The following is a 22037-nucleotide window of genomic DNA, read 5'->3' as shown; positions in this document are numbered from 1 at the left end:
ATTTATAATAAAAATATATATTTGTAGAAATAACTTTAATATTAATTTTTTTTTGAGGTCATACCACATGACATCCAAATTTGGCAACTACATACCAACCATTACAAAGGTTTATTTTTTTTCCAATTTGAGAGAATTACAAACCTGCTTGCTGCTTCCATGGGTCCTTGGTAAATTGGTTTATGATGTAACTTCCTGTGTTTGAATAGTTTTCAACATATAAGTCCCAAAATGGTAGTTCCTTGATGGTCGCACCACATGATATTTCATAAAATGGACATCATCGGACAAAGTTTGTTTGTATATTATGATGGAAATATAAATGCAAATGCTTTGAATTTTTTTAAAGGATTACAAAACATTTTGGAAATCATGCCAAATAGTGCAGAATATAAATTTGAATAAATTCAGAGTAATTTCAAAGATGTTTTCAAAACAGAAGTTATGGCCGGACGGTCGCACCACATGATGTTTTGACACTTTAAATAACAAAAAAAATAACAAATAAGTAAAGGTTTTTGAAAAGTTAAAGTGAGTACATACATGGGAGAGGTACTACAAATTACAATTAGAGAGCTCTACAATTCAATTCTTACTAGTCTAGTAGCAATTACAATTAGAGAGCTCTCTAATTCAATTATTACTAGTAAAATTTACAATTAGAGAGCTCTCTAATTCAATTATTACTAGTAAAAATTACAATTAGAGAGCTCTCTAATTCAATTATTACTAGTAAGACTTCCATTCATTTTTTTTAATTACGGAGCTCTACAATTGAATTGTTACTAGTAACTATTCCAATTAGAGAGTTCTACAATTACAATTACAGAGCTCTCTAATTGAATTTTTTTCTAGTAAAAAAACGAATTAAAGATATGTATAATTGCAGAGCTCTGTAATTGAATTAAAGAGCTCTGCAATTGCATTCTTACTAGTAACAATTCAGTTGTAGAGCTCCGTAATTAAAAATGAATGGAAGTCAATGGAGACATATAGTAAGAATTGAATTGTAGTGCTCTCTAATTGGATTCTTACTAGTAAAAATGCAATTATGACGAGTAACGCTGGGTACAATTTAAGCTAAAACGGCTTGCCATATATGGCACTGACTGATGGCTTTTTACAATTGAACTTAAACATTTTGTTAAACGTAGTAGTTGTAGTCTGTTTCGACTGATCTGTAATTGTTTGTGGTTCTGTTCTGCTGCAGGTTATTTAGGTATGCTGATGTAGCAACAACAACAAAAAAAGAAAAAAAGAAAAAAAAGAAAGAAAAAAAATAACATAGACAACTTTTTCATCGTACTAACAATACTAACCCTTAACCACTAGTCTACCACAACCTCGATAAAACAGGAAGTTGTATTCTCATAGGAAAGTTTTAGCCCTATAATGGCCCTGTAATAGTTATAGTAACTGGTCCATTTAAATAGGATATATGTGTATATATATATATATATATATATATATATATATATATATATATATATATATATATATATATTGTGGGAACTACATTAAGTGTTATTGACAATCATTTGATTGCAATATTTCAAAGCGAATACCTAGTTGGATTATTTAAACTTTAAAAGTATTAATAAATGAAATAAAATACTTGCTGAAATGTGCTACATCAAGACCTACAGTAAGCCACGTGATATACTGTGAGTCCTGCTCCGGGAAATCCCACACTGAGCCTCCCTTCCCTGGATGACACACCTCTTCCAGTGCGTGTTATCATAGAGCATTGCGCAGCGTTCATCATCCAGCGGTCTTTAAACTGACGAATCCAACCTCGGACTGGCAGTTTAAAAGACGTATTCTTCTGAAACTGTAAGTCTCGTTTATTTTGCAACAGTTGGAAGACGAATTGCCATAACTTAAAGGATAACTTAATTAGATTAATTAGCTACATTAATCTAACTTGGTTAGTTGTGAATGTTGCTTAATTAGTTGGTTGTGAATCTCGATAACATAAAACGCGAACGAATGGCGATCTAAAGCGCGGAGGACGATGCACAAATGTTATGTAAAGCAACGCAGCACATAAGCAAAACATTGGCCGTGCTTGCATTTTTTAATTGCAGAAGACTCTCGTAGTGTACTTGGACTTTAAATGAACATAAAGTAGTTATGATCTTTACACGCACAGTATATCAAATAGACTTAACATTAGTTTTATTTTTGTGACGTCGTTACGTCGCTTTATCTGCCTCAGGCAATTATTTCAGATGTCATGGATTCTTCAGGTTATATCGTCAATAAAATAAAAAAGAGGGTTAGTGTATAAGTCTCTAATTTCCGCGTTCACCCTCGGTGTTTTACGATTGGTGCACCTTAAACATGGACAGCCCTCCTACTGACGTCACAGCATGCGGAGATTTGATTGATTGATTCGAAGGCTAATGTGTGTTTGCTTTATGGGTTGTTGCGTTGCTGTGGTGTTGAAATCAAATGTGAACTTCTTGTACAACACCCAATAAACAAACAAACAAACAAAAAACTACACGAAAAATATTACCTTTTGTTTCTATTCTAAATGCAGCCATTAAAAATACTCAAATCATTTACTTATGATGTTTTAATTGTTTCTAATGTTAATTTGGTCACTTTTGTCATGCATGACAATAGACTTAAATTTGGTGAGGGTCAGTCAAAATATGTCCGCTGTCTACGCATACTATTACTAATGTCACATCTTGCAGTTTCGCCATAGTAGGCCTATACATTTGCTTACATTGCATTTATTACAATTAACATCAGATTAAAAAACCTGTGTAAAAAATGAAACTCTTCAATATGATATTATGGCTTATTGAACTAAGGTCACTTCTCTGCTTCACTTTAACAGTAAACTGTTACTGAAGTTTTTATATAAATATGCTATAATAGTGTTCGAATTATGCCATCTTTTTGGCATCTTGCTTAATTTCCAAAGAATATGTTCTTTGTTAAATCATCGATTTAGGGCAAGGAGTGATGAATGAGTTGTGCAACATTCTTGGTGTTGTGTGGGTGTGTGAGAGAAGAGCTTTGATTGACAGAATTTTCTGTTCCAAACTAAAATCCATATTTTAGACTTGATGAAATCAACGACTTCTCAACATTTTATCAGTTATAATCTCAGTTTAAAAAGACAACAAGCTAAGTGTTGTCATCTGACCCATAGCAGCGTTATCATGAATTTGCCCTAAAGAGATAAGAAGCTGAGGTGTGTTCGCTCTTGGAAACTCTGCTGACCTTTATATTATTGGGTTTTGCATGCATAATAAAAAACAATGAAAGTTTTTTAGATATCGGAGGGCAAATGGATGCTGTCATAAACATTTAATCACACTGTGGGAGTAATATCACTGCATTACACATGACCCTGAATTTCTTTTATTTGTTTTTTTTTATTTGATTTTATGTATTCTCTGGTCACTAATCCTTACATAATTCCAAATTAAACTTTGTGTGGGTATGCTTGTAGGAACAAATATGGATGCTAATCAGATGCTCGGTGCCTCGATCATCAGGATCCCGCCTCACCACTATATCCATGTCTTGGATCAGAACACCAACATTGCACGGGTGGAGATCGGCCCTCTCACCTATATACGCCAGGACAATGAGAGGTAACTTAGGAAACTGCAGGTTAACTACTGTATTGTGCAAATGCCGTTGAAATACAGGTTCTGGCTGGCTTTAGCTTTTTGCATTTGACCTAAATAGATTTTTCATTATTTTGATGTCTACAAAGAAATTGCAGGGGCATTACTGGGGCATTAAATGTAGGGCATATTAGTAGTGTTATCCAATTTCAAACTGTGGCGTGGGAGAGAGTTGCTGGGAGACTGTGTGTAATCAAGCCTATTTCCATTCCTCTATTGCCCAGAATCCAAACAACAGCTGATCTATTTATTAATAGCAGGGTTCCCACGGGTCCTTGAAATCCTTGAAAGTTTGTGAATCTGAAAAAATGTTTTCAAGGCCCTGGAAAGTTTTTGAAAATAAACATAGGCTACATAGAGACAGGTCCTTGAAAGTGCTTGAATTTATTTTGATGGTCACATACACTTTTTCCACCGTAATGGTTCTGTTGTTGTTGTCTATTCTCAAACTGTATAGTGTTTCGCGGATCGCGGCTAATCGCGGGTCGGGCGGGCCAAGTAATACAAACATTCCATTCCAATTAATCGAGGGTGGATGACAGATAAATCATTATAGCCTAATGTGTTGAGTTTAATAAAGACACGGAACTCTCATCACGGTAAAATGCAATGAACGTGCGTGAACGTGAACGTTTACTTTCGTTTTCAACAACGTAATTCTCTTCAGGGAAAACCAATCAAGGAAAACATATCAGGGCTCGACAATAACGCTTGTCCGGGACCATAGACTGTGTCCGGGACACGTGTATTTTTTTCTTTTTTTGAAGGGGAAAGTGAGAGAGAATTGTAGGCCTACTACTTGCCCAACCAGACAAATGCCCTGATTAAAACAATTTTTAGTATAAAAATACAAAATAACTAATTCTGTTTTATTTCATTTAATCTAAGTGGCGATTGATAGCCTATAGTTGATAATAATATAGGCCTATAATGTACTGATGGTAACAATGTTGCGCTGTTGAGGCTTGCGCAGTTATTGGTAAGAAACAATATTTTGTATAGCCTAGGCTATACACGACCAGAGAGCCATCAAGATTGAAACCGAGACTGATTTCATAACAGTTCAATAAACAAATAGTTAAAATTAAGTCACTTACATTTTGAACGCAATGACTGTTTTTGTTCTGTTTCAGCAGCGAAAATAGTTCCAAACAAAGATCACAGCAGAACCATCGCGCATCTCACAGCAACACTTGCTATGATACTGAATGATTCAGCATTTTGAGCGAATTGGCTGAGTCAAAGATTCAGTTACCCATTCATAAACTGTTTCATTCTGAATAAATCAGCCGTTTGTTCGAATCGTTTGAATGAATGACTCAATGACTCGCTCATTAAGACGGTCGCCTGCTGCCTCCTACTGGCGGTTTAGTTTCATAAAGTATCATTCTTTTCAACATTCCTTATTTGTATATTCAAAAATATTTTAAATAATCTAATTTAATACATTTATAATTTTTCAATGTAAATTATTTAATTTGATTGGTAACAGCATAGTGTCTTATTATATATTGATCAAATTTAAGAATTTGAAATGAATGATGGAGCAAACATTTAATAAAATTAGGGGAAAAATGCCCTTTATAAAAGGTACAAAAAAATTAGTGTTTTCAAACAATGATGTAATGAAACTTTGACAATTTAAGTTTGAAGGGAGTAAAGCCTCTGTTTAGGCTATTAAGGAAATGTAATTTTGCCAAAAGAAAAACTTTTATTTTAAATAAATGTTAATTTTTAATCAGCCTACTTCAGTGTGATGTTACCATATCATGCTTAACACTGAGAATTTGAATAATTGTAATGTGATGAGATGCAGATATCTAAATCAAAGAATATGGGCGGTTTGCGGGTGGATTATCTATTTTTAACAGTGGATTCGGGTGACTCAAAGTGCACCAGATTAATGAATTTATCTTTAAAATGTACAAAATTTTCTTACCGGGGGGGGCATGCCCCCGGACCCCCTTAGGGGTACCAGGCTCCACCCACAAAAAGAATGTGGGAAACACATTAGGCTATATGATGATCTACAAAAAATACTAATTTAATTATCTTATTATTAAAATACATTATTAGGATTTTACCACCTCCGCCTTATTTTGAGCCAGGAAAAACCCTGGATACGTTAAGTTTTTCCGCATGAGGTAGGCTACTTTGTGTTGTATGTTGCCATGACGTTCACGGGCGCATGAAACTACCATGGTACCTCAACGTTTGTTGTTGGACACAACAAATGTGTCCCCACATTAAGTCCTTGAATTTGAGGGTATTGGACCTGGAAAGTCCTTGAAAGGTCCTTGAATTTGAAATTAACCAAGGTGTGGGAACCCTGTAATAGTGTTTGGATTGATGTTTTATGATTCATAGATTTATTTTTAGTCTATAATTTTTCTCTTTTTTTGTTTTTCTTTTTTTGTTTGTTTCTGAGACTGATGCAAATGTTTGGGGTTGTACGATTTGTTAATGTTTTTGAAATAAGTCTCTTATGCTTATTACCAAAGCTCCATTTATTTGATCAAAACATTATTTAACTATATTTTAAAATGTAATTTACTTTTAATTAAATTTTCAGCATCATTACTCCAGTCTTCAGTGTCACATGATCCTTCAGAAATCATTGTAATATGATGATTTGCTGCTCAAGAAACATTTTTGATTATTATCAATTTTAAAAACAGTTGTGCTACTTAATATTTTTGTGGAAACCGTGATACATTTGATCAGGATTCTTTGATGAATAGAAAGCATTTACAGCATTTATTTGAAATGGAAATTTTCTGTAACATTCTAAATGTTTTTACTGTCACTTTTACAGTATTTATTTCTGTAAAAAAAAAAAAAAAAAAAAAAAAATCTTACTGACCTAAAACTTTTGAATGTAGTGTATGTATGCTGGTTTTACTGTATGTGATTGTGTTTACTTGCCCGTATCACTGAACTCATCCTCGCATTTTCTTCCAGGGTTCTGTTTGCCCCTGTCCGCATGATCATGGTGCCGCCCAGGCACTATTGTGTTGTGCTCAACCCTGTCACTTGTGATGATGAAGGCCGAGTTCAGTTTGACGCATCAGGGCAAGCTAAGCTCAGACATGCTGACCTGGAGATCCGCCTGACCCAGGATCCGTTCCCTCTTTACCCCGGTGAAGAGGTTCAAAAGGTATGGAGTTATTGTATGTCTGGGAAACATGTTGCTTTGCAGCTTGTGGCTGAAGAGCTCAGACATGTGGGTAGTTTCAACAGGTTGTGGTCTCCGTAATGAGTCGAAAAAAATGTGTACCACACCTACGAATTTCCCATCAGCTCACATTAATTAGGTCAAAACAAGCACCATTTTGCAGCAGTTAATGCCTGGTTCTCTCTTTAACATTTATTATAATTATTAGTGTATATCATAATATAAGTATTACTTACATATTCTTCTCTCTCTCTCTCTAACTCTCGCAGGATGTGACACCGCTGCAGATTGTGTTCCCGGACACAGCTCTGCGTCTGCAGGCCCTGCTGGACTTTGAAGAGGATGGAGGAGAGAAGAGAGTAGCAGGAGACGAGTGGCTGTTTGAGGGACCAGGTACCACTGCAGCACAGCTAACATTAGCTTTAGCCAGCCTGGAGTAGTTTCCTGTTCAAAGCAAATATCAGTTGAAAATAATGAAGTTATAAAGTTATCAGGGGGACATAAAAGGAAGTAAAGTTATACCTCAAAGGGTAATGCTACAGTATATAGAAGAACATTCTTTGTTGTTTTGTTCCCCACACATAGTGAGTGAAGAGCAAATACCTTTCAAGAAGGTTCTTCTCTTATTTAATGTTGCTTTTCCTAGTATTATTATGTTTAATTGAAAACATGTTTGAGGAGGAGAAGCGGGTTTATTCGGCATCAATTTTCAGATATTAACTACATTATGCTAAAGGAAGGTAGCTTCAGATGCTGATCAATTGATAGATTAAAGGGGTGGTATAATGCCCTTTTCACAAGATGTAAAATCTGTATCTGAGTGTGTATGTGAAGTTTTAGCTCAAAATACCCCACAGATATTTTAATATAGCATGTTAAAGTTGTCACTTTTTGAGGTTGAGCAAAAACGCACCGTTTTTGTGCCTGTCCATTTAAATGCAAATGAGCTGCTGCTCCCGGCACAGGGGGCGAAGCTTCAACAGTTTGTGTCCTTTTACCTCACACACACATGCACTGAAAATTTCAAAACCTTTTAGCCTTTTATGTTCAAACCAGAGTCAGATGGAGAGAAGTGACAACATGTAGACAACATTTCTGAATGATTAGTTGATGAATTTATGTAGCTTATGTGTAGTTATCTTCTAGTCATTGATTAGCATATTCTGTCATGATAATCTATAAATCGTGTTCTGGGGGCGGGGTTTATGTAAATTTTAGGGTTAATGATGTCACTAACCCGGGAGTAATGTCATGTAGTCCCAACCAGCCGTTTGTTGTAGTCCTTAAAAAGCAATTTCTTTAAAAGAAAATATCTCCCTTTGCTTTGAACTTTGAGCGTCGTAACTTTGCAGATGTTGTTTATGCTCAAACAGCAACATTACACACTAACTAAAATTAGAAAAGTGAAATCATAATCAATCACCTCTTCAAAATAAAAGTCATCAAAATAAAAACACAATTTACCTCCATAATATGACATTTCTGAGTGAAACTTCATTAGGAATTGATTAGATTGAATAGACCAGAATGAAGCCAGTTTGTGAAGTTAGCTGAAAAAGAAAAGCTAAATCAATACAAAGAGAGACATGTTTTTGGAATAGAATTCACAGATAAATTGTGCACAGTGAAACCAGGAACATGCAGTAAATAGGAGTCAAATTTTAGTCCACTTGCTTGCTCAAGAATTATGGTATAACTTATATAAATAATTCTACTTCTAATCTTATACCACAAAATGAGTATATACATATCACAATATAATATAACTGCTTTGAAACAATGTGTATTGTAAAAACACTATACAAATAAACCTAACTTGACTTAACTTGAATTTTGATTTCATGTTGACTTTGATTAGAAAAAAGTGTGAATTGTGAAAAGGAGAGATGCAAGTTACTCACAATCACAGTATAGTGCATTGCATCCATATATTATTGATGACATCATATGATGTAAGATGTCTAACCTGCTGAGCATTTCTTTCCTGGCAGGGACGTACATTCCCAGAAAGGAGGTGACGGTACTGGAAGTCATAAAGGCCACGGTGATCAGAGAGAATCAGGCCATTCGCCTCCGAGCACGGAAAGAGGGCCTGGACCGTAGTGGTGTCCAAAGAGTGACTGGTGCGTGAGACACACTTGTGCATACATAAATAAAAAATGTAATTGTCATGATTTACTCGCCATCATGTTGTTCTTTTATTCTTCTGTGGCACAAAAAAGATGTTTTGAAAAATGTCCATACAATTATAATCATTGAGCTCCAGTGTTGTTTTGTCTTTTACGTGCAAACATAGTTGACAGTTCATATTTTGCATGCATATTTAAAGACAAATGGCTAAAATTGTGTGTATGTGTCTCAGGTGAGGAATGGCAGGTCAGTAAGGTGGGAGCTTATCTGCCTGGAGCTCACGAAGAGGTTGTGGATATTGTCAATGCTTTCATCCTCACGGACAAGGTACCCTCTTCTGTCCCTTTCTATACTATCGCCGCATGTTTTTCCTCTCTTGTTTCTCCATTCACACTTAAGTCTACAGGTAATGAGGGATTGGGGGGGTTAATTGGTTCAACAGTAAGGTTAACGTATAGCACACATTAATTAAGGATGAAAGCACTTCACTAATGAAGTCACAGCTTCAGAGCACACTTTCGCCCCAGATGTAATTATCAATGCCTGCTTGTAATTTCGTCCTTCATCAGAAAGCTTTGCATGTGCGCGCTGTCCGGCCGTTCCGGGACACCGGGGGCCGGGAGCGGCGCACTGGAGAAGAGTGGCTGGTGACTGTGGCAGACAGAGAAGCTCACATACCCTCTGTTGCCGAGGAGGTTGTCGGGGTGGTTGACGTGACGACTCTGAACAGCAGGCAGTACTGTGTGGTCCTGGACCCCGTGGGGGCCGATGGAAAACCTCAGCTCGGACAGAAGAGAGTGGTGAAGGTGAATGAACACAGGACAACTACTGCATTTAATGTTAAGTGCACTGAAGACTGCTGTGACTCATTCATATATATATATATATATATGAATAAATGAAAATGGCATCTGCAAACTTCACTTAACCAATTTAGCAATTTTTGGCTAAAATATTTGCAGTGAAAAGGAGTTGAGAGGGTCTAGGGTTTTTATTCCTTTCAAGTAATATCAAGTGTGCATTTCAATGCAGTTGTGTGCGAGATGTGTGTACAATTTTTAAAAAACAGTACAATTGAGATTACATTTTAAAATGCCTGTTTTCTATTTAAATATAATTTATTCCTGTGATGTCAAAGCAGAATTTTCAGCATCATTACTCCAGTCTTCAGTGTCACATGATCCTTCAGAAATCATTCTAACATGATGATTTGATGCTCAGAAAACTTTTCTTATTATTATCAATGTTGAAAACGGTTGTGCTGCATAATATTTTTTTGTAGAAACTGTAATGAATATGTATTTGAAAAATAATTTATTTAAATGTATTTGAAATAGCAATGTTTTGTAACATATATTAATTCTTGACCAACAACTTTTATATACTCTAATAGAAAAACACAACTTATAGTTTTTAATTAATACCAATACCATTTAAAAAAAAAAAAAAGATTAATTTTTTATTTAAATTCATTTCAAGTGTAACATGCACTGACTCCCTTTCCTCCTTATTCCTTATCTCTCCTTGTCTCACAGGGTGAGCGTTCCTTCTTCCTCAGGCCCGGAGAGTATTTGGAGAACGGCATTCAGGATGTGTACGTGCTGTCTGAGGAGGAGGGGCTCGTGCTGCGTGCTGTCGAGGCCTTCATTGACACCGAAGGGGTACAGGACATCTTTAATCATCTATAATTAGTTACTAAAATGACCCTTTTAGTAAATGATTAACAAGAAATATATGAAGTATATGAACAGCTGGTAGAGTTGTAGCATTTGCATACAGTGTTTAACAGGTGTTCTGAACACCTGCGCTCTGTGAGAGGAAAGACATGAGAGCTCTGATTCATTCAAATAGTATTTAAACAAGGAGAGAAACAGACCGAGTATAGGGTGAAAATGAAGGGTGGAGACCTGTTGTTGGAGATTTCGGAACAAAAGCAAACAAATAGAGAGTGGGCGTATTGTGTTTGCCTAGTGTACACGGATATTACCTGTTTCGAAAGGTGCTGCCGTTGCCCCTTGATCCCAATTGTTAATATGTCCCTTTCAGCATTCCGAAATCTTTGTCTTCATGTTTATGTGATAAGGAGGCACATACCAGACAAGAGTGCTTTTTCACCCACTCGTTCTTCAGTTTGTGAACTGGGTTTGTGAACAGAGCGCTTCTGAAACTCATAATCCACCTTGTCATAAATTGTGTGAACAGGAAGAACTTGATTCTGGATCACTGAATATACTGTGTGAATGCAAGTCCCCATTCAACGCTGACATTTAGAGCACTTTAACGATAGACAGAGGGGGAAATCACTTCCTTCATTAATTCATTCCCTTCTCCCCCCTCCCTGTTATAAATACTTTAATTCCCATCCTAATTTTTCTCGATAAATATGATTTCAATCTGTTGCATTTCCTTTATTTTATTTTTTCTTATTATTCACTCTTGCTTATGCACACACACACACACAGTCTGAACGTATGCCACTTGTGCTGCAGAGTCCATCCCCACCCTACAGTAATGTTTGCCATTGTTACTCCTCCCTCCTTCTTTCTTTCACCCCATCTCTCCGCCCTGTACCATTTCAGCAGGACAAGGTAGATGAAGAAGAAGAAGGGGAAAAGCGGAGCAAAATAAGGGGAATACAGCGTCGTCCAGGTGACCGTTGGATGCTGCGTGGGCCAGTCGAATATGTGCCGCCTGCCTCCGTGGAGGTGATGCTTAGACGGGACGCTATCCCGCTGGATGAGAATGAGGGAATCTATGTCCGTGATATCAAATCTGGAAAGGCAAGATAAAAATGTTCACATTTTATTTTCTTTGTTTTTCAGAATCTCGTCATAAGGATATTATGAATCTTGTGGGCCCGAGAGCAGTTAAAGAAATAGACATTTTGTCTCTTCACAGTGACAAAATTGTCATTTGTTTTAATGTGTCATCAAATCTAGCATCTAATGACATTTGATTTGATTTACAAGCTACAGCGGAGGGGAAGATATTTTGTGAATATTTACTTAAATTTCAGTCTATTTCTCAGACATGGCTGTCATAAGGCTTCAGGATATTATTATAATAAATATATTAACATAATAATAATTTTATTATAATAATATATGTATTAAATGAATACATGTGTTTGGCAGCCCCAGTCTCTATTCACTTTTATTATAAGGAAAAGAGTGGCTTGGATGGAAAATCCACCTTTTGTGTTCGGCAGAAGAAAAAGTAATACGCATTGGGGAAAATATGAGGATAAAATTAAAGAGAGAATTTGTTCTTTTTGAGGTGAACTATTCCTTAAATTCTTCTATTTCAGTTTAGTACATTATTGTAAGATAATAAGGAAGACTCATGTTTCTAATTGGAGAACTATAACTTGAGTTCAGTTAATTTAATTCATATTGGCACAACAAAACAAACACAAGGGTAAGCGGTAAAACCCCACAAACAGCAACATAATGAAATTAAAGTGCTTCATATCCCAGCTGACTTTATGTCTGGTTTTCAGGTGCGTGCCGTGATTGGTCAGACATACATGCTAACGCAGGATGAGGAATTGTGGGAGAAAGAGCTTCCAGCCAATGTAGAGACCCTTCTGGTCCAATCCCGTGACCCGTTAGCTGACCGCTCTGATCGAGGAGGGAACTTTGTGCGAACTGAGAGAGATAAAACCAGAGTGGTGTCTTATCGTATCCCACACAATGCGGCCGTGCAGGTGTACGACTACAGAGAGAAGAAGGCCAGGTAATGTTGTTTGTTTGAGTGACAGTCATATAGTTATGCAGCGTCTTTAAGACATTGTTCACACCTGCAATTTTGCTTAGTTTCGGTACAATTCTTCTTATGAGTGTTTTCATTTGTTTCAAAATCTTATGTGTGTTATTCATGTTGTGTATTTGTTACAGTTAAAATTTAAAACCTACATTTTCTTTCACATTCTGTGTCTCTCACAGGGTGATGTTTGGACCTGAGATGGTGATGCTGGGCCCTGATGAGCAGTTTACGATGCTCTCCCTTTCCGGAGACAAACCCAAACGTCCTAATGTCATCAAAACTATTTGTCTCTTGCTTGGCCCAGACTTCTGTACCGACATCATCACCATAGAGACGGCTGACCATGCCCGCTTGCAGCTGCAGCTCTCTTACAACTGGTACGTGGTGTGCGTGTGCTCTAAAGCCTTATTCGAAATGTCTCGAGGAGTACAAATGAAGTGCAAATAGACTATATCATTAAAGGGATACTTCACCGATTAGCATTAAGCTTTGTATCAGTAGAAATCCAGTAGTATTTTCGAATGACCGTGCTTCCCTCCTTCATGTCCCCCTGAGACGGGAGATTTCTGTATTGTGTGTCTGGAAAAAAAACTCAGATGACGCAAAAATCGTCATTTTGCGTCATCTGAGGCTTTTTTGTCCAGAGGCGAGAGACTGCAGCCAGTAGTAGGAGCTCGTTCCGCATGTTTTCCACCCGCCCATAGGGGGATCTCACGATAAAACGGCGTCTTTTCAGTTTCGAGTCAACTAGTTGCCTAGTTGTATCATTTCTTCTGATACTGCCCTCTGTAACCGGTAGGCGTGGCTTGGGAGTGCCATATAGGGCAGCGAAGCAAGTGCATTCTGGGAGTTGTTGTCTTTCATCCACATGAGCCAAAAATACATTTTCTGTCTTTTCTCAGTCTAAACGGCACCAACTTCTAAAATAATTTCACATTTCTACTACATAAATGACCCAATTTAAATGCACATTCATCTTTCCAGCGGTGAAATATCCCTTTAAGCTGAACAGAGTAATGACCTTTCTTTCTTTCTCTCGCTCTCTCTCGCTCTCGCTCTCTCTCTCTCTCTCGGGTGTCAGGCACTTTGACATCAAACTGCCTGCTGATGCGGCCCAGGCTGCGACTCTGTTCTCAGTGCCAGACTTTGTGGGCGATGCATGCAAGGCCATCGCTTCCAGAATCAGAGGAGCAGTTGCCTCAGTGCAGTTTGACGACTTCCACAAGGTATGTGACACACCTGTAGATCTTTATTGCTCTGATACTTCTCTTTCCTACATGTTTAGTGTCCTGACTTTAAGCCATAATTGTGTTGCAATGAGTGATTATGTGCAAACCTGAAAACCCATAGACAAAACCCTCAACATTTGAGATCTTTTACATAGCTAGCCCCTGCAATCGTAATTGTGTGTTTCTGTTGTTTTGTCCCCTTCCAATGTATGATTAAGCCTCTAAAAAGAAGTCAAGAACACATAAAAAAAATCACTATACCATGATTAATGCTAATAGATGACTTTTATTGACATTATAAAAGACACAAAAGTGGAAGAAAATTCACAAATCACAATGTGCTGTAAACAATTATCAAAACATGGTTAAAAGACAGTGGATTTAAAATCATTGATTGCTCTAAAACTAGATTAATCTCAAGAAGTGTGATTCCATTACTAATTGGTTGATTGTGTGAAAAAATATTGTTAAGGTTTAATCAGTTGTGAAACATGTAGTTTCCATATATTGGTAATGATTAGATTCTTTAATAGGGTGTTTTTAAACCACGAGGGCAGTTTTGCTCTTCTTTTTTGTACCACAGATAGATACTTTTTCCAGCTGTTCCTTTATTAAGATCAGCATTGACTTTCTTGAACCCTTTAATGCGAAGGTTAGACTCTTCTCGGGCACATGTGGAAACATCAAGAGCAGTGAGAGCTTTGCTCATATCGGTTCTGCGCCGAAACCAAATGAAAATTACATCTAGGTTCACAGTAGGAATGTCAGATTCAGTGCTGCCTCTGTAGTACCACAGAAAGATGTGATCTCCACTAACTCCTGTATTCAGATCCCTGTTGACTGGTGTATACTCTGCATCAACAAGACCAATTTTTTGTCGGTGTTGAATGAAAACTGGATCCTGGTTATAGGTTTGGGGGGTGGTGTTACTGTCTCTTTCTTGTACCAAAGAAAGACCTGGGTTTTAGCTTCTGTGATACCCTCATTGAGATTAACATCAATCTTCTGATAGAGTTTCTGTTTGAGACCACTTTCTTCAGATGGAGAGGTGGAGACACCAATGGTTGTTATGTACTTGCCCGTTGACATTTAGTTTTTTGAGATTTTTTTTTTTTAATTTGGCACAGAGGAAATACTGTATAGTTCTGCAAAAGAAGCAATATATAATTTGCTTATATAATTTAAATAAAAAAAAAAAAAAACATAATTACTGTTACATTTTTAAACATTAGACATTATTTTGAAAACAATGATTATATTCAAGAGTGCACCTGGTACTCAAAAATATTATGGGTGCTCTGGAAAGCTTTGTAAAATGAAAGCTGAAAGCTGAAATCCACATTCAGCTTTATATTTTCACTTTACAAGGAAAAATCCACTGCTTTGTTTTCTTATTCACAATTACTTTTTGTTAACATTTTTTATCTGTCTGCATTCAGTTTGTTATAAAGTATATAAAACTATTTTAGTAATCATGTTTGTAAAAGCAATTATTCATTATATTAATGGAACAACAGTTTTACTTTCAAATATGGATCATGACCATTTTGCTTACATTTTTAATCAAGTATTTTGTACATTTTGTCAGCAAAAAGTTAGAAAAGTTCAACAATTCTTTAAACAAAATTGCAGAGTTTTTCATCAGATCAATACATCACAAACTTACCTGTAAATACAGGACCTTTCTGAGTGTTGAAGAAGACAGCTGTTCGACTGAAGATCTTCCTTTGGTGGTGATGCGTTTATAATTTGGTCTTTTATATTGGTTCCATAAAAGGCGTTGGCACATAGACAATCATATTTTAATAGAAACTTGTGTGCCCAAAATCGATAAATCATATGATTGAGGGTTTTTTTTCTAGTTGAAAGTAAAACACATTGTTTTAATACTGCATACATCTCAGAATGTGATTACAGACCACAAATATTTCATACATTTCCACAAAATGAAGCTCACGTGATTGATAGCTTTTAACTAATCAATCTGTGACTTCTTGTAACACTATATGTACACTACAGTGGTGGTCAAAATTGATGGCACCCCTGATAAATATGATCAAAAATGGCTGTAAAAAAATAAATCTGCATTGTTTATCCTTTTGATCTTTCATTAAAAAAATTCACAAAAATCGAACCTTTCATTGAAGTAAAATAATTGAAATTGGGGGTAAATCACATTATAAAATAAACGTTTTCTCCAAAACACGCTGGCCATAATTGTTGGCACCCTGTTATTAAATACTTTTTGCAACCTCCTTTTGCCAAGATAACAGATCTGAGTTTTCTTCTATAATGCCTGATGAGTTTGGAGAACACCTGACAAGAGATCAGAGACCATTCCTCCATACAGAATCTCTCCAGATCCTTCAGATTCACAAGTTCATGTTGGTGCTTCTCCTCTTCAGTTCAGCCCACTCATTTTCTATAGCGTTCAGTTTAGCGGACTGGGACGGTCATGGCAGAAGCTTCATTTTGTGCTCAGTTATCCATTTTTGTGTTGATTTTGATCTTTGTTTTGGACCGTTGTCCTGATGGAAGATCCAACCACGGCCCAGTATAAGATTTCTAGCAGAGGCCGTCAGGTTTTGATTTTTTATCTGTTTGTATTTGCTAGAATCCATAATACCATGTATCTGAACTAGATGTCCAGGACCTCCAGCAGAAAAATATGCCCACAACATTTAAGATCCAGCAGTATATTTAACCGTATGCATGGGGTACTCTTCAACCCTGTTTGCACCAAACACATCTGCTGGGTTTGCTGCCAAAAAGCCCTTTTTTTCGTTTTATCTGACCACAGAATCCGGTCCCTTTTGAAGATCCAGTCGTGTCTGACAACTGAATATGCTGGAGTTTGTTCTTGGAGAAGCGAGGAGGATTTTTCTTGAAACCCTCCCAAACAACATGTGGTGATGTAGGGGTTGTTTGATAAAAATTTTTTAGGCTTTCTGACCCCAAGACTCAAGTAATCTCTGCAATTCTCCATCTGTGATCCTTGGAGAGTCTTTGGCCACTCAAACTTTCCTCCTCACCGTCCATTAAGACAATATAGACACACGTCCTCTTCCTGGCAGATTCGTAACATCTTTAGTTGATTATAACTTCTGAATTATTGCCCTGATGGTCAAAATGGGGATTTTCAATTCTTTAGATATTTTCTTACAGCCACTTTCTATTTTGTGAAGCTCAACAATCTTTTGCTGCACATCAGAACAATATTCTTTGGTTTTACTCATTGTGATGGATGATTCAGGGAATTTGGCCTTTGTGCTTCCTCATATTTAAACTCCTGTGAAACAAGAAGTCATAGCTGGACAATTTCATGTTCCTAGTCACCCTGGTGTGCTAAAAAAGGTAAATATTAATGGGAATATACTTCAGAGATATTTTTCTCATAAAAAAATTCTAGGGGTGCCAACAATTATGGCCAGCGTATTTTAGAGGACATTCTTTCCTAATGTTTCTATTTATATGGATTAGATCAATTTGTTATGGCATACAATATTTTTTTATGTTTTTTTATTATTTTTATTCTGTACATAAACATGCCTTGAACACTTGTCCAACAATTCATTTTCAGGTCTTATTTCAGTGAATACTAGTCAAGGCACATGTATTATAAGCTAATAAGGCTAATAAATTTGCATTGCAGTACAACACATTTATTTCATCGATGTACAATGAGGTTAAGGTCAGTTTTCTGGCTGGGCCACTCAAGGATTTGTTAGTTTTCTTTCTTTTTTTTATTCCAATGATCCAGATGAAATTCCTTTGCTAGTTTCTACACTTTCTAGCAGAGAGGAGTAGGTTTATAATCTAAAATACCCATGTGTTGTCTATTTACATCAATATTCAACAGATTACGAGTTCCTGCTGCTGAAAAGTCCCTTCCAAAAATTCAAACACTAGTGTATTTGACTGTTTTACTGTATTTTACAGAGATTGTGTTACCCAAGTGCAGTGTTAGCTTTACACTAAACATACACTTTACTGTTGAGTAAAATGTTTCAGTCTCATCAGAGTATGATACTTTTTGCTATCCCTTTGTGGACCCCACTAAATACTCTTTCACAATGCGATAGTGAATTACACTCACATTTACTTTATGCTTTTATAATTGAGAAATCTTGTGAATATGTTACTTCTCTAAACAAATCAATGTTGTGTCAAATGACACACTGAAAAATAAAGAACTCTTTTAAAAGGGTAATCCAAAATAATAATACCCAATAAACAGGTGAGGTAGAAGCAGTCGAATCAAACAAAACCCCCTTCCAGTTGCAGAAACCTGGAAACAAAATCCAGATATAATATTAATGAATGTTAAAGGACAAATCCAGTGAAAAATGAACCTAGGGGTAATTAACACATGGTTACCGAGTCGATCGTTCCCTGCGATGCGTTTTCATGAAAATCGAATGTATAAAGTTTTATCTTTAAAAACAGATTAGCTCATAACACTAGTATATGGGGCACAGAGTAAGTAAAAGTAAATCGCTAGTTAATACCACTAACAAGGCTCAAAATAGCCTCACACTAACACGGTAGCATAATGAGGGTCCCTACATGCAAACCGAAGCATTGAGAACTTTGTAAGTGTACAGACAGTTTAATAAGAAGATACTTTATAAAGACAGTACATTATGCGTTTACAGACAGGATCCATCTTGGAAAACAGTCTCGACTAGTCGAGTCACGAACGCCGTGCTACGTTAGATTTCACTATGCGTAATTCCTATCGACCAGCTCACTTAGCACGGCGTTCGTGACTCGATTAGTCGAGACTGTTTTCCAAGATGACGCCTGTCTGTAAACGCGTAATGTACTGTCTTTATAAAGTATCTTCTTATTAAACTGTCTGTACACTTACAAAGTTCTCAATGCTTCGGTTTGCATGTAGGGACCCTCATTATGCTACCGTGTTAGTGTGAGGCTATTTTGAGCCTTGTTAGTGGTATTAACTAGCGATTTACTTTTACTTACTCTGTGCCCCATATACTAGTGTTAAGAGCTAATCTGTTTTTAAAGATAAAACTCTATACATTCGATTTTCATGAAAACGCATCGCAGGGAACGATCGACTCGGTAACCATGTGTTAATTACCCCTAGGTTCATTTTTCACTGGATTTGTCCTTTAAGAACTGTCATTCATGAAACATGAATGACAATGATGGTTCAAAAAAATCTGGCTAAGTTTTTCAAATCCTGACTTTAAAAACATGTCCTAGTCTTATTTGTCCCTGTCTACTCTGATCATATGAATCTCTTTCTCTTTCAGAACTCCATCAGGATCATCTGTTCGTCCGTCTTTGGTTTTGATGAGAAGCTTGCGGTGCGGTCCAGTCTGCGCTTTAACCAGAACGGGTTAGTTATCAGCAGCGTGGACATTCAGTCTGTGGAGCCGGTGGACCAGCGCACCCGCGACGCCTTGCAAAAGAGCGTGCAACTAGCCATTGAGATCACCACCAACTCACAGGAGGCTGCCGCACGGTACAAACCAAACACTTCACCTCTCTCTCTCTCTTTATGATGCAGTTTTTCCCTTAAATTCTTTATATTCATATTTTTCACATTCAATAATTAAAATTTAATTTAAATAGAGGTATTTAAATATGCGTAAAAAATTCGTCAAATTTCTTATTTTACAGAATTTAACATTATTACATACTTAATCTCTTAAGGCCAATTAACACTGCACAGACAATGTTGTGTCAAATGACACACCGAAAAAGAAAGATCAAAAGAAACAAAGGGATCAGCAATAAATTGTGGATGAGGGAACTTGATCTCCCACAAACAGGCACAACCTATACTGAGCACTGCATGTTTCAGATCTGAAAACAAAAACATAGAATTCCACAAACAGGATTCATGCAATCAATAAGAAAGTGAAATTTTATGAAGAAGAGTTTGTGCAATCACAGGGAAATTGGCAGCATTGGAGCTGTGTATAATACTGCCAAATATAAAACTAATTTTATAAGGGTAATAAAATACTAATATCCAATAAACAAGTAAAAGCTAAATGTAGAAGCAGTCGAATCAGACAAAATAACCCTTCCAGCTGCAGAAACCTGGAAACAAAATCCAGATGAAATATCAACATATAAAAAATTACCAGTATGTCAGAAATAATAATTATAACAGTTATAACAATTTACATTGATTAGCCCTAGATAAATCACTCTAGGGATTTCACTCTGTGATCAGAGGTAACTGTCTAAGTTATATTTCAGAAATGTACATATACAAAATCACAGTTAGCTAAAAATATATTAATTTAAACAATGTAATAATTTAAGGCAGAAACAATGAGCTCATTGAAGTAATGAATACTCGTTTGTTGACAAATGATTATGACATTTAGAAAAATGTAGCATTGGTGCATGTTGATAGTTGTGGTGTGGACTCTGCTGTTCTATCCGTCCTTGGTGTGAACGAGCCTTTAGCTTGATGGGTTTCTTTTAATCTAATTCTGAGTCTCTTCGTTTATCTTAATTTACATAAGCAAAGCTTTGCTCTGATGTTTCGCTTTGAGGAAGAATCAAGCTTCTGTTATTCTTCCAGCTCTCCACATTTGTCTGTCATGCCCATTTACACTCATTTCCCTTCTTTCAGACATGAAGCAGAGCGTCTGGAGCAGGAGGCTCGGGGTCGCCTGGAGAGGCAGAAGATCTCAGACCAGGCAGAGGCAGAGAAGGCGAGGAAGGAGCTGTTGGAGCTGGAGGCCCAGAGGTGAGTTAACTGCAAGGGTCAGTGCTATGCTCAAGCTTGTGCGCTCATTTAACATTTTCACGGATAATAATCAATGTTTGTGCGTCCCAGCGCTGCAGTGGAGAGCACAGGAGCAGCGAAGGCCGAGGCACAATCTAAAGCCGAGGCAGCTCGTATACATGGAGAGGCAGCGGTCGAAGAGGCCAAGCTCAAAGCAGAGGCTCAGAAAATCGAGGCTGTATGTCATCCAAAATGTGCTAGATCTCATCTTTATCTATTCTCACCCTATTAGATTTTGACCATTTTCCTGTCCTCTGTGTGTCAGGACTCTGAGCTGGCCCGTCTGTGTAAGGCACGTGAGCAGGAGCTGAACTACAAGAAGGAGACGGACCGAATGGAGGTGGAGAAGCGGCAGAAGCTGGCAGAGATTGAGAGTCTGCGCTTGAAGCAGTTGATCGAGAACCTGGGTGCCGATACCCTGAAGGAAATGGCCCGAGCCGGGCCCGAACTACAGGTGAGTGAACTCAAGAACTTTGAAATAGCAAATTAACATCTTTCTATAGAGGCTTTGCATCATAAATGTTTTCATAATACCATTTTGAATGGATGTGAGGTGTGAAAAGATTCTACTGTTTCAATATTTTGTCATATTTTTGGTTATGTAACTATTTATCTCACATGTACCATTTTTGTTTTTTCTTCGACTTCTGCAGGTGAAGCTCCTGCAGTCTTTGGGTCTGAAGTCTACTCTTATTACAGATGGCTCCTCTCCTATTAATCTCTTTTCTACTGCTAATGGCCTCCTGGGGGCTCTGCAGGGCAAAGATGAATAAATAAAAAAATAGGGGAGACGGAGGTGAAGAGGCCTTATACCACATGAAATGCATAAAAAACTGTGATGTTATACTCCATGTTGTAGTTAATAGCTAATACATTAAACCCATGAAAATGCAGTTTTAGCAATACCCTTGTTGTCCTGTTTTTCATGTGAACTAATGCTCAAAAGATTTTTCCTTTCGGTTTACTAACACATTTGCTTTTTCAAGTCTTTACTTTGTGTTATTGTGTTATGTTGAAATGTGCCTGGGGTGTCTTTATACTATTCATAATCAGTAGCTAATCCCAAAGAACTCTCTGCTCTACTTTTTCCAGCAATAAAATATTTTTTAATTGTTTAATAATGCCTTCTCAAATATCAAATAAAATATTTTACATTTGCGTCAGCTGTCTTCCAACACTTTTTAATAAATATGGCAGGGGTTCTCAACTCTTGCCCTCAACGTCCTCTGTCCTGCGGAGTTTAGCTCTTACCCGGATCAAACTCAACTGCCTATATTAGTAATCCTGAAGACCTTGATTTGCTTGTTCAA

The 22037-nt window shown here is 37.0% G+C and overlaps 1 protein-coding gene across 3 annotated transcripts; it reads left to right on the top strand.

Moving 5' to 3' along the window:
- Positions 1–1699: 1699 nt before the first annotated feature.
- On the top strand, positions 1700–21885 carry mvp (major vault protein; the record flags this gene model as incomplete). 3 transcript variants are annotated; one of them, XM_084128001.1, is made up of 17 exons in its annotated part: positions 1700–1833; positions 3473–3617; positions 6615–6810; positions 7098–7221; positions 8820–8951; positions 9191–9285; positions 9528–9764; positions 10494–10619; positions 11541–11738; positions 12458–12693; positions 12903–13100; positions 13805–13949; positions 19232–19443; positions 20572–20688; positions 20779–20905; positions 20993–21181; positions 21381–21885. In XM_084128001.1, the coding sequence occupies 16 exons, from the start codon at positions 3481–3483 to the stop codon at positions 21498–21500; spliced, it is 2589 nt and encodes an 862-aa protein (XP_083984127.1). In that variant the 3' UTR covers positions 21501–21885. The 3 variants fall into 3 exon arrangements, with proteins under 3 accessions (XP_083984127.1, XP_083984126.1, XP_083984125.1); XM_084128000.1 differs by having other exon boundaries at positions 11538–11738; XM_084127999.1 differs by lacking the exon at positions 1700–1833 and having other exon boundaries at positions 3463–3617; positions 11538–11738.
- Between the last annotated feature and the right edge of the window lie 152 nt (positions 21886–22037).

The sequence above is a fragment of the Abramis brama genome (genome assembly GCF_963993115.1).
Source record: "Abramis brama genome assembly, chromosome: 1".
Taxonomy (NCBI): domain Eukaryota; kingdom Metazoa; phylum Chordata; class Actinopteri; order Cypriniformes; family Leuciscidae; genus Abramis; species Abramis brama.
The sequence above is the reverse complement of the archived record's forward strand: the minus strand, read 5'-3'. Positions and strand labels throughout refer to the sequence as shown.